Source organism: Falco rusticolus, chromosome 2 (genome assembly GCF_015220075.1).
Source record: "Falco rusticolus isolate bFalRus1 chromosome 2, bFalRus1.pri, whole genome shotgun sequence".
Lineage (NCBI taxonomy): Eukaryota > Metazoa > Chordata > Aves > Falconiformes > Falconidae > Falco > Falco rusticolus.
The window spans coordinates 59,360,795-59,373,763 of record NC_051188.1 but is presented as its reverse complement, the minus strand read 5'-3'; the positions used below and the strand labels follow the sequence as shown (position 1 = coordinate 59,373,763).

General features: G+C 39.6%; 1 protein-coding gene across 1 annotated transcript; it reads left to right on the top strand.

Moving 5' to 3' along the window:
- Window positions 1-284: 284 nt before the first annotated feature.
- Window positions 285-9,468, top strand: SLC10A2 (solute carrier family 10 member 2). Its single transcript, XM_037378389.1, has 6 exons — window positions 285-706; window positions 3,873-3,991; window positions 5,153-5,241; window positions 7,361-7,536; window positions 8,127-8,284; window positions 9,368-9,468. Exons 1-6 carry the CDS (start codon window positions 285-287, stop codon window positions 9,466-9,468), a joined length of 1,065 nt encoding a protein of 354 aa, XP_037234286.1.
- The last annotated feature ends 3,501 nt before the right edge of the window (window positions 9,469-12,969 follow it).

Sequence of the window (12,969 nt, the reverse complement as noted above, 5' to 3'; positions counted from 1 at the left end):
CAAGCCTCCTTTACATCCTTAAATATTAACACAGCTATTCTCTCTATGTGGGATTCCTCATTATCATATGAATAAATGATTAATTGTCACTGTACCAAGCAAGTAGAACTTTTATAACTATATGAATCAGCACTGCACCAAACCCTTCAAGAATAGTAAGTGTGTTCAAGTATTTATTGCACTTTATTGCTTCCTGGATCATTTAAAAGGAGTCACTGACAAACAACCATTTACACAGGCTTGAAAGTTTGCCTCGGATGTACTGAGCAGTTCTGTATTTCAAAATGCAGACATACCTTCTTTCCCAGCAATTTAACGCTAGGTCTTTGGCAGAAAACTCCACGGCTTGTCCAGCAAATGCTACAATTTGCAATGGCACATCTTGTGTGTTACAAGAAGATAATTTTAATGAAACTTTGAGCATAGTTTTAAGTACTGTTCTAACAATCATGCTGGCTTTGGTGATGTTCTCCATGGGTTGCAATGTGGAACCTAAGAAATTCTGGGGCCACATAAAAAGACCCTGGGGTATTTTAGTGGGTTTCCTTTGCCAGTTTGGAATAATGCCTCTCACAGCCTTCTTGCTGTCTCTGGTCTTTAACGTGCTTCCTGTTCAAGCTGTTGTGGTGCTGATCATGGGATGCTGTCCAGGGGGCACAGCCTCCAATATCATCGCCTACTGGGTGGATGGAGACATGGACCTAAGGTAAGAGCAGCCATTCTCTAAGTAGTTCTTGTGGCTTTTTACATTGTAAACTTTATATTGGAAAGGTCTGTCCGATTTTAACCTTAGCTTCCTGGACTATGCATGGTAGAGCTTGCTTTTGTAAAGATGTTCATTTACTGTTATAGTAGTAAATATAAGCTGAAAAGCAAATATCCTTGGTTCACTGAGAATTCAAGAAGAAGATAACACAACTGAATTGTGTATACTAGAAAATTATTGTATATAGTGTATATTAAAAATTATTGTAAATCTTCAGATCCTGCAGAAAATAGCATTTATGAAGACTGCTGAGACACTAAGGGTTATGACATCTATGTCCAAGTTAGAGCTACTTTGGTGATTTTGTTTCACCCAAGATCTTGGGCAGTAAGTATAGATATAGATATAGATATAGATATATATATAACAAAGGATTTTAAGATCTGAATCCTCTGTACAAAACAGTGGCTATGCAACAGTTCTTGAAGTAATGTTTACTGAAAAAGACCACCTGTGGAAAAACATTTTCCCTCCTTTTGTGTTCTATACAATGAATGGACAGACACAGATTTTCTTTTTGGGAACTAATACAAATGAAAGTCACTTGCAGTAATTCTATCTGCTCCTGGCACCTTCTGCAAAGTTTGACAGGCTAGAGGCCACTGACTAAGGCAGCCCTGCATACTGGGGGCAATGAAAAAACTCCTTTGTGGCGAAGTGTGGTGGTCTCGGTGACAGGGTGCTCTGAAGTCAGAAACAGATACGTAAGGCACCTGGCATGGCCTAGGACATCAAACACGCAAGAGAAGTGAACGCTACTCTTGTTGCAAATTCCAGGGGGGGTTCATTAACTCTAACAGCCTTTAAAAATGAGCCATCTTTTTATTTTTATATCCTGATTACTTTGCTCTAAAATAAACAGGATTATTTCTCTATTTCCCACAGAGTCACATAAATTGGAGCATTCATTCAATTTATCTTATGCCACTCTGAATTAGAAATGGAAAAAATAATAGAAGTAAGAAAGCTGTGGAGTTAGGGCAAATAGATTAAGAATGCTAATATTTGTAGTTTTAGTAAGACATTTTTTCCATACTTTGAAAATAGTGAACTTTTCTGTCACATACAGGTGTTAATGTAATACCAGCTTTCGAATTATGTATGAGGTCAGCTCTGCTAATCACCAACTTCCTCACTGTGGAGGAAACACCTATGATATTAGGAACTGTAAGACAATTTCAGTAAATACAGGTCTAAGAAACCACAGATGGAAAGATATCCAGCACAAGTCTGAAATTCTGTCCTAATCTTTCCTCAGAAGAATACACTGTGCTAAACTATGCTTTCCCAGATCTCTCTTGTTGAGTCATGCCAACTGAAATCAATGGTAAAAATCTGAATTGATGATGTTATTAAATATGAGTAGGGTTTATATCCCATGATCCTGGCAGAAGGTGAAGTAAATTGAAAATACCTGTAAGAGGTTATTCTTCAGGTAAAGACCTTTTCCTTAAGAAAACAAAGGCTTTTTGTCAGTATCTTTGTGACAATAAAGCAGGGATCAGAGGATATGGAAGGTACAGCAGCGATGGCAATGCAAGCATCTTCAGTTCTTGATAGAGGAATAACAGTCTAAGTAGCTTGGCTGGTTTCTGGAGCCAGAACAGTATTATAGAAAGCCTGCCCATCGTATCAGACAAAGAGATTTTTTTAACCGGTAGTATTTTGTGTTTACACATAACAATCCATCACCATTGTCTACAGTCCTGCTTCAAAACATCCCAGTGCAAACAGGCCATAAGTTAGAGCAGGAATTCATTTTCTCTGCTCATATAATCACAGGCAGGTGAAGTAAGAGGTTTTATAGCAACTCAGACCCAGATTATATCCTCCAAAGCTTCCCATAGGGACATCTGGTTTTGACATCTCTTGATATTTCACATGAACAGCTGCTTCTGAAACACCATCTCCTTTCCTCCACAGCTCCCCCAGGAGCTTCTGTGAACACAGCGACGGGGGTTAGACAACACGCACACTTTGGAGCAGGATGTAGGTACAGGGACAGTACGAAGACGTAGGCGATACGGAAGCAGGAAAAATAAGCTTTTTTATCCATTTGGGGCTTCACCTGACCTTAATTGTAGGTCATGGCTCTTTTTTCTCTGTGTGTAGGAATTCTCTTGCCAGAGGCTCATACAAAGTTCTATTCAATGACTCTGAAGCAGAGAATGACAGGAACCAAAATTAACGCAGCTATTCCTGTGGTTTCTGTATTAATTGTTCTATATTTCTCTAGATTTGTCCAGTTTGTGGCATGGGGTCAGTAGTCCCTTTTCTGAGGGCAAGCAACACAAAAAAAAAATCCAAAGTGAGATTCATAAGGAAGTTTCCAAAGTCCCTTAACTAGAACCCTCTCTCATTATTTTTTTGTCAGAGGACTGAATTATAGGCATGATTTTATCTATTCTGCTCAGATTCTGAGAATTCCCTCCTTATTCTATCTGTCTTGCCTTTTCTCCTTCTTCACTCCTGTAGCAGAACGCATCTTTTAGTACAAGTTGTATCAGGTCTGATGTTTCAAGACTGTATTTTAAAACAGAAATGTCTTTGCACAAACAAATGAAGCAAAAATACTTATGGTCAACTTCTCTCAGCACCTACGCTTTGGCCTAGAGCAAAACAAGCCAGGAAAGGGAATTTTATTATATCACAAATCCTAGATGATGAAATATTTTTGGTTTTCGCTGTTGACTTTGGACTGAAATTTTAACACTCTAGAACTGCTGTTATAACGGAAAGCTCCATTTGATGTCCGTCTGACCCTGTCCAGTTTGCCAGCCTCTCAGAAGCCAGCCAGACAGGCAGCATGCAGACAGACTTGCCAGCCGATCTTCCTCATGGCCACCTGTCTGACTGCCTCATTTGCCCTGAAAGTTATCGTTCTGTGGCTGCAGAACACGTTGATATTTTGTGTTTCTTTTTTTTTTTTTCAGCAGAAGTCATTCCTTCCATTTAGCTTTTTTCTAACCTTATATGCAGGATAAATTGACTGTAGCCAGCAGCATTTCTTGTCCAATATTTCATAAGCTGCAATACTGTAATAAGAAAATGAGAAAAACTACAGGCTAGCATGAGATGAAATGTCACTGTAACCAATTTCTTGCAGCATCAGCATGACAACTTGCTCCACGCTGCTTGCAATGGGAATGATGCCACTTTGCCTCTTTATTTACACCAAGGTGTGGACTGACTCTAATGCAATTGTGCTCCCCTACGACAGTATTGGTGAGTCCAGTGAACCAGCATTTTCGTTTCTGACTTTCATCTTTATCCTCCCTCTAGTAACACCCACCTTTGCACCGTCATCCTGCAGTCATGAAGAAATTACTCCAGATTTTAAAAAAAATTCATCCTCCTACTTTCCAGGAACTTCCATGGAAATTAGGTACCTAGATCACATCATCCACAGCTCTGCAGAAGACTTGAAGTCATTATAAATTTTGTACAGATATTTATGATGAGATTGTGCATGTTTTTCTTTCCAAATGCTTTGGAGACCTGCATGGTACTGGGTAAGAATACAGAATAATTCATACAGGAATAGCTGCTTCCCCCAGATGAAAGTCTTTGTAACATCTCTAGGGCAGGCACAATCCTGCTAAAGGCTAAGTGCTGAGGCCGTAATCTGGCAAAGTACTTAAGCAGACGTGGATAATTAAGCAAGTGATTAAAACTGCAGAGTCTCTTTGAAAAGCTGCAATCTACACTGCCAGGAGTGGCTTCATTTGACTTCCTGTCAAAAATCTCATCCGGCTATAAAAACAGAATAGTCAAAGTATTTGGAAATACATGCTCCAGTGCGTTGCAGAGCTGTGGCCCTGGTATATATCAAGCACGGTTCCATGTTGTGCTAATCTTAAAAGCCACCAGAATTACTTTGCTATTCTTCAATTTCATTTTCCATTGTCCTGGGAAAAAAAAAAAACAAAACAAAAAAACCAAAAAACAAACATACACATTGCTTGTGCTTTCAAAATAAATACTGGAGGGGGAAGCCAAAACAAAGAAGCTCTAAACCAATGTTGATATGGTACAGTAGCAAAACACCTGCAAACAAAATGAACATTTAATATAGCTACTCACGTCACAGGATAGTGATGATTAGCACACTCAAATTTCTGTCTGCCTTTCTGATGCAGGTGAATGAGCATGTAGCTCAGCAGAATGGCAATTACTTCAACAGGCTGCCAAGGATAACAGACTCTATAGAAAAGCAAATGGGCAGGCTCTGGTAGAGCATGCATGCATGCTCTGGGGTGGGCATACCACAGACACCCTCTGAAGACTTGCTCCATACCCTCAGCGGCTCTACACCGTGCCTGTCTGTCCTCCTGTCGTGAACTTGTGCGTGATACATGGGCTTAACTTCTCTCTTCTTTTTTACAGGAATTTCACTGGTAGCTCTTGTAATTCCTGTTTCATTTGGAATATACGTTAACCACAGATGGCCCAGTAAAGCAAAAATCATACTTAAGGTAGGCTATATAAGGCTGAAGCATTAGTAATTATGGACAAATTATGGAATCAGTGGCACCACTGAAGCAGTACATTGCTATTCATGGTATTAGTATCTGACTTCATAAGAGCCAGGAAGCTTTCAGCAGAAAACAAATGAGACGCTGCGGAAATGTATTGCTTTCCCCCTGCACAAACATGCATGGGTTGCATACATTATTAGAAACCATCATTATCCAAAGAGCCTACTTTTGTCTTTGGCTACAACTATGTTAATAATTGAGTTCAGTTTATAATGTAAACTGAAATTGGAAGGAAAATCATTCAGGTCAACTGGAAGCTGTTTTTCTCTGCAAAATAATAAAAAATGAAAACATTCTGGATAAAGAAAAAAAAGAACTTTCTACTTTTAAAACAGTTTATTGATTTTTTTCAGGGGAAATTTTGAGTGTGAAGTCAATTTTATTTAAAAAATTTGAAAATGTTCCAACTGTTAAAAAGATCCAACTATTCGCAAATTCAACTGTCTTTGCAAGATAGCTTCAGAGCATCACAAAATATTTTCTTTGGCAAAAATTATTCTCACCAAAATAAAAATATTAATGATAATAATAACAACAACAAATTAGCTGCAATTAGTGTTAACAGCAAATTAATCATTCTGAACATTAGGTTAGGTTTAAAGTGATTGTCAAATGTGCTGAGCACCCTTGGCCTTTGGTAACCCATTCTTAGTTAACCACATATATTTCCTAAATTTTCTTAAAGAAAACTATCTACCAACTTGTTATTCATACATATACCTTGGTATCATTTCTCTGCTATCAGCTCAGGAAGCACAGAACACAAATAAGGTCCTTTTCAGTCAATTCATTTTCTTAAGCTGTTAGCTTATTGTGTTGTATTTTTAACTGCACTCACAGCTTACTTTTATGAACTTGGACACTATTGAGTGCTGGTTTCAAAACTACTGTTCCTTTTAAGGGAAAAGCATGGAGTTGTACTCACATGAAAAGAAACTTGTTCTCTCAGCAAAATGCCATTTCATCCTCTTTCTTACCAGGTGAATGAGCAACCCACAGTAGGGTCCATTGATAGTTTGTTTTATGTAGGTCAATAAAGCATCAGTGAAGATTGAGCTGTAGCTGTCAGACTAAGGTCCCTATAGTGAGAAATGAAGCTAAGAGCACCAAGCCAGTGTGCCAGGTGAAATAGAAGAGCTTCTCATGGCCAGACCATGTTTCTTCTTCCCAGGTGCATGTGGTTAATAGCTCAGTCAAACAAAAGTACTTGTTCACTCAGTTCTTTTAAAAAATCTTCAGCCAAAGACTGATGAATCCAGTTCAATGGGAATACATGTTTTAGCTGAGAAATGGATTCCCCTAAGATTAGCCCCAGAAGCCTGCCAGTGAGATCCCTGGCAATGTATGCCATAAGGGCAAACATTTCAGTTAGATGTTGGCAAGAGAATGAGTCACCATTTTTTCGGCAAGCAGTGGTGAAGATCTCGGTACATTCAACCACAGTAAACAAGATCAACTCAGTGACTATGTCTATGTAGAAATGCTATACGAGCTCACAGCCAGATTTCAAACACAAGTTTTCAGCCACATTAAAGATCTACCCTCCACCTGGCAAATATTTCGCTATCATTAACAGTCTGGTGTGTAGTTAGCATGCACTGTACTAGCCCCAGAGTGTTGATGGCCGAGAAGTGCATTGTACTGGGTATTGGGCTGTCAGTTTCCCAACAGCTCTGGGGAAATTTTTCTTTGTGCACCATTCCTTGCTCATGTCACACCTGTGAAATTATTTTAGTCTCCAGTTCTAAGCACAATTATAGCCAACACTTCAAGAGGCTGGTTTTACAGGTATCTGCTATAGATACCTATATAGCTGTGCCTTGGTCTATACCTGCAGTCACATGTTGAAGTACATCATGCATCTCCCCTTTGGGAAAATGGCAGCTATCTAATCTGTCTGCTGTGAATTACATTGCCGCAGACATTAGGGTTTATGTTTAATAAGATGTTTCAGTGACTCAGAGACATCTATGGGCATGTTTGACGCTATGTTTGATGCCATTAAATTTGGTTGGGTGTGTCTTATACCACACAGCCTTTCCTCTGCCACTCACAGGTTGGTTCCATTGTGGGAGCGATCCTCATTGTGCTCATTGCTGTGGTTGGGGGAATACTCTACCAAGGCTCCTGGATTATCTCACCCAAATTATGGATCATTGGCAACCATATTTCCAGCAGCTGGCTCTCTCTGGGATTCTTTCTGGCCCGCATAGCTGGTCTGTCTTGGCACAGGTATGGAATTCACTGTGATGAAGACCTGTAGTCTTTTTTCAGCTGAGGAAAAAGGTTTTACTCAATGATTAATCAGTGCTGAGAATGTTCCCTAAACATTAGCTATGCTACAAAGCCACTCATTCCCCAACCTTGTTTCTAGGATACTGTGTGTAGAAAAACATTTATTGTGCACATTTTTATTTAAAGATTCTGACTATACTATTTTCTCTATCTTGTGTGCCCATGTCCTGCACTTCAAATGAGCGAAACAGACCTGACTTATAAGTGGGTTGGACTGCAGTAAAATTTCTCATGAAGATGCAGCAGCCTACAATTTAGAACATCATTACAAAAGAGGGAGACAGTGAGTGCCACATACATGGCTTGAAGGTGGATCACAGTCCTTGACAATTGCTGAACTGCCATAAATTTTGTGTGTTCTGGCGGTAACAGCCATATGCTTTGTGGAGTGTTTTGTTGACTATGTAAGCAGAAGGATACCATTTTCTGAGTTATCCATTACATGTTTCTTGCTTATCCAGATTATTAAAAAGCATAAGGACCCACAGGCTGCTATTTCACAATTGCCTTTGTATTATTGCCTTTAGGTGTCGTACAGTGTCCCTGGAAACAGGCATGCAAAACACTCAGCTGTGTTCAACTATAGTACAGCTCTCCTTCACTCCTGAACAACTTGAACTGATGTTTACTTTCCCACTCATCTACAGCATCTTCCAGCTGTTGTTTGCACTACTGATTTTAGGAGGTAAAGTATAGATATTTTATATTATAACATTATTATTTTCAACCTCATTTTTCATGGATATGGAGAAAACAAAAAGGGATAAAAATAATCAAATGGAAAATAGTTAAGTAAATAATGGTCCAAATGATTACTGAGCAGCACCATTGTGCTGTGCCCTGTACATAACTAGGAATATACAAGGCTCAGTTCAGGATTTGGAAGACAGCTTTTTCAGCATGGGAGGGGATGTTCACCTCCTACAACTGGGCACATGAGAATACATTGAGCATAGGATTGTTATTTCCTTTGTCTAAGGAAGGGAAAATGCATCTTCTTCCACTGCTCCAGGGTGCCTGGGCATCCAGCTGCCCAGCAGGGCCATCCCCACGAGCATGCACAAACTCCCTCTCCTACCAGCTGTTGCAAGAGCAAGCATTAGCTTCACGGCTAATGTGAGAAAATACCTTCCATTAGAGGTAAAGGTCCCTTTTTCCTCCCACACATACCTCTCATGAGCTGCCACTGTTGCTATCACAACCGACATGCTGAGGGTTCAGGCCTTGTCCTGTTGCTCACAGCTAACAGTAAGCTGTGACTGTTGAGCTCCCACTCTCATACCAGCTGCCTTACCCAGCACCAGAGCACTGCCCCAGGGACACAGCTTTGACTCAGCCTCCCCTGGTGTGGCAACGGTTGTGGGGACAAACCAACCACTTCGTCCCCGCTCCTGCCAAACAGGACTCAGTAGAATAGAAGCAGGGGTAGAAATAGAAGGGTCCTCACACAGACCCAACCAAGAGCCCCAAAGACTTCCCAAGGCAATACTTTCAAAAGCCACTGCACACAACAGGAACACAAAGCCGTCAAACACCAAATGCAGAGTTTAAAATGTGTTCTTGGTTATTTTCTAACGTAGTTTTCCAGTGGTGAGTGCTGCCGACATAAAATAATTAAGGATAGTTTAAAGAAACTGACTGGCGGTTGTTGGAATATTTTCGCAACATAAGGAAGGAGAATCTTGCATTGGCTACATGTTCCTACAGTGCTTTTTTCAGGCACTTATTATAATTTCTTTATTTAATACTAACTATATACCAATTCCCAGGCTACGGGTTTACAGAAGACACCGGGTCAAAACAAAGACAGATGTTGAGAAAACAGAACAAAAAGAAGATACCAAATCAACATCATCACATGCTAAATAAATGGAGGATTTGTATCAAATGAGACCAAATAGACAATTACCTTTGTTCCCACCAGCTGAAAAGATATGAGATATATGGTTTACTTAAAACTCTTTTCACGTGCCATTGCTTTATGGAAATATTTAACAAAAAGAGAAGTTCTGCTGAATTGTACAAGTAAGGACTCTAAAATTATCAACTTATGAAACATTTCTACTTTGATTTTGAACGCAGTTTCTGCCACACTTGTAGCACTCTGGTTTTGAAGCTAATTGCCTAAAAAAAATTTGATGTTTTTATTATGGCTTATTTAAAGAAAAGCAGGCTAAAGGTGGGCTATTGCTAAAAAAAACAAGGAGATATTTGCACTACGAGTTCCAGCCATGATCCTGCAATCCATCTGCTAGTCTTAGTCCCCACACCACACAAAAGAAATCTTGTAAAGTGTCTGAGCACCAACAGGAGTCGATGTGAAGATTTGATAAGGCTGGCGGGACTTTCACTGAACATGAATCAGCCATGACATTGAAACAAGATAATACTGAAACAAAGTTTCATTTAGGTCAGTCTGGGCAGGACTAAAGTCATTACACTGTACTAATTGCTTGAATTAATTAATTTATTCTCAAGCTATAATTTTAACAAGTACAAGGTACCTTATGACTATTTTTTTGCCCAAAGTAATAGAAAGTAACAGCTACGCATGTTCCGTCTGGGGTCTTTTAGGTACCGGAAAACATGAACAGAGGGACAAAGCTGAGGGTGTAAGCCAAAGCAATTTTTAGTGTGACAGCTGCATACAAAGGAACAAACAGAGATTTTGGAAGTGTAAGAAATTACCAACTTCTGCACTGAAAAAGAGGGCATTTGAAAGTGGAAGAAACTAGTCCCTGATTTATCCAGGACTACCTTTCACCCACTGTTAAGATGAGACAACAGTGCTAGTAGAGAGTTATATATTTCTCTTATTTTATGAACTCAATAGATTTGAACTTACCACGTATCTGTGACGTGGATGTGATGTAGTTGCTAACTTTAAGATTTTAATTTTTATGAACCACAGACAGAAATAATTGGATGTATACATACGTTATTTGTCCCAGAAAATTCAAGAGTACATACGGAAAGCTGTTCCAAGAGTGTGGAGAAAATTAGGATAATTCTAAGAGAAACAGTGCAGTAAAATTTTTGCAGCTGTAATTTTTTATGGATACATTCAGTAACATTAGTCTGTAGCTCTTAAGTAAAGAAACAACCAGAGAACTTCAGATGAATGAGAGTTTGGCTGACCAAAAATCCAAGAATGAGCCAAACTATCAACACATGGAAACTATACCACCTTTTTGTCATATTGAAGTGGACCTTCCAAGGTGTTGTGAATTAATGTGGCAAGATTTTTTACAAACACAACTGAAATGTGGAATTTAAGTTCCCAACATGTAGCTTTCCACTGCTGCAGAAATGTGTCCAGTATTAAACAAAAATAATTTATTTCTATCTACCACATGTTGGTTGAAATGGTCTCAAAGTGTTCCTGAGTTCTGGGAGGCTTGAAACTGCTTCACTTTGGGGGGGGAGTTTGAGTGGTCATAACCTCCAAGGTGAAGTTTTCACACTTAGTGAGAGTTAGCACACAACGAGGCATGTTATGTTTTTACAGAACGAAAATTAAACAAAAAAAAGTAGTGAAGTCTCGTTATGGAGGAATCATAAATGTGAAACCACATTCACTGAGGAAAAGGATAAGATGCTATTGTAACATTCTGTAGTAAAAACTACTGTCCTTATCCTGGTCCATCAAAAATGGGCAGCAGAAATCTGTTAGGATCATGTCCTTTCTTACACGCCAAGCTGCTACTTTTTCTCCCATGCTCAACTTCAATGCTTCTGTGCCTATTTTAAAAGATTTTGAAAATGTATGAAGCATAATAGTTTGTCTTGCTTGTACTACGTGTGTGTGTGGTGTATTTAAAGCAAACTGTATAAACACTGAACTGAATAAAAGTCAGAAAACTATTTATAATTTTGCCCACTGGACTAATTTACGGTGGAAAGAATTGAAACTGAAACCTAACATGCAGTCCAGTTTATGACTTTGAGACTTTTAGCAAAACACCCTCAGATTATGTGTAAAATTAATCCGTTTAACAATCACAGGATCATAGAATGGTTTGGGTTGAAAGGGACTTTTAAAGGTCATCTAGCTCACCCCCTCTGCAATGAGCAGGGATATCTTCAACTAGATCAGGTTGCTCAGAGCCCCATCCAACCTGGCCTTGAATGTTTCCCAGGGATGGAGAACTACCACCTCTCTGGGCACCTGATGAAGATTAAATGAACATGGGATGTCTTTTATTATATTTGGTATACATTTTTTTAATGTATATGCGCACTTAGGGCCCCAGGTGAAGGTGGAGGCTGCAGTTTCTGCAGCTGTTACATCTAGCAAGGGTGGTACATCCCAAGCTTTACATGAAGCAAAGCCAGTTCAAAGTCTTAACAACATATCCCTCTAGAGCACATCAAAGCTTAAAACAACACCCCAGGGCTTGTTAGTGTTGCCAGAAGTGGGGTTTATGTTGACATGACAGCTGCTAAACCTCCAGCTGAAGTCTGAGCAACATCAATGCCCATCCATTGCTATGTGAAGCTGGGGTGGGCTATCTCACCACAGCTTAAAGGACTTTTGGGGAAGCTGTGCCCCCTCTCCAAAGGCCTCCAGAAGTTGTTATGTAACTTGGCTGTCAGCCATATAAATGCTGAGATACGGGCTTCTCAGTTGAAGGAGGCTGGTGGCCTCCAGCCTTGCAGTTACAGTTGTCTTGGCATTGTCAAAAGAAAAACCCCGGCTTGCTGAGATCAGCTTAACTCACTCAGCATCATCTCCTCTCACATTCTCCAGCACTCCCTCACATGGGCTAAGAAGTCATACAGAAACCATAGCAAGTTCTAGGTTAACATAGCTAGTCTACTCTTAGATAGACATTCATGTCCAGAGAGCTTGGGTAGTCCTTGAGTCTTAATTCTGCTTCATGGCTGGTTCTCAAGCTGTTGCAGGCAAAATGGGCTGAAATATGTTTAAGGATAGACATTACTCTAAAATTTGAAATGACAGCTGAATAATGCAACAGTTCACACCAGGGGTTGTAGTTATAAGGCCTGCTAGGACGCATCACACTTGCCATACCAAAGTTTGTAGCCATAAATCTAGGTATAAAGACATGTTCCCTAGTCAGTGAAGAGAAAGAGATGCACTACCACAGAGTTAATCGTGCCTCCTGTCTCAAGCTCCTGTTAGAGGATGAGTTGTCCACTGGAATTGTCTGCCTCTGTAAAGTAGATTTAGATGGCCTGGCTTAGACCAAAAACCTAATATTTTTTTACTTTCAAATAAAAAGAAAAAAAAAAAAAGAAAAAACAAAGTTGCAATAAATACCTTCTTGGTTTTGTTTCTTTTTCTGCGTAACATCTCTGGCACCTAGTATATTTCCATTAACCAGGAAGATACATCTTTATAACTGA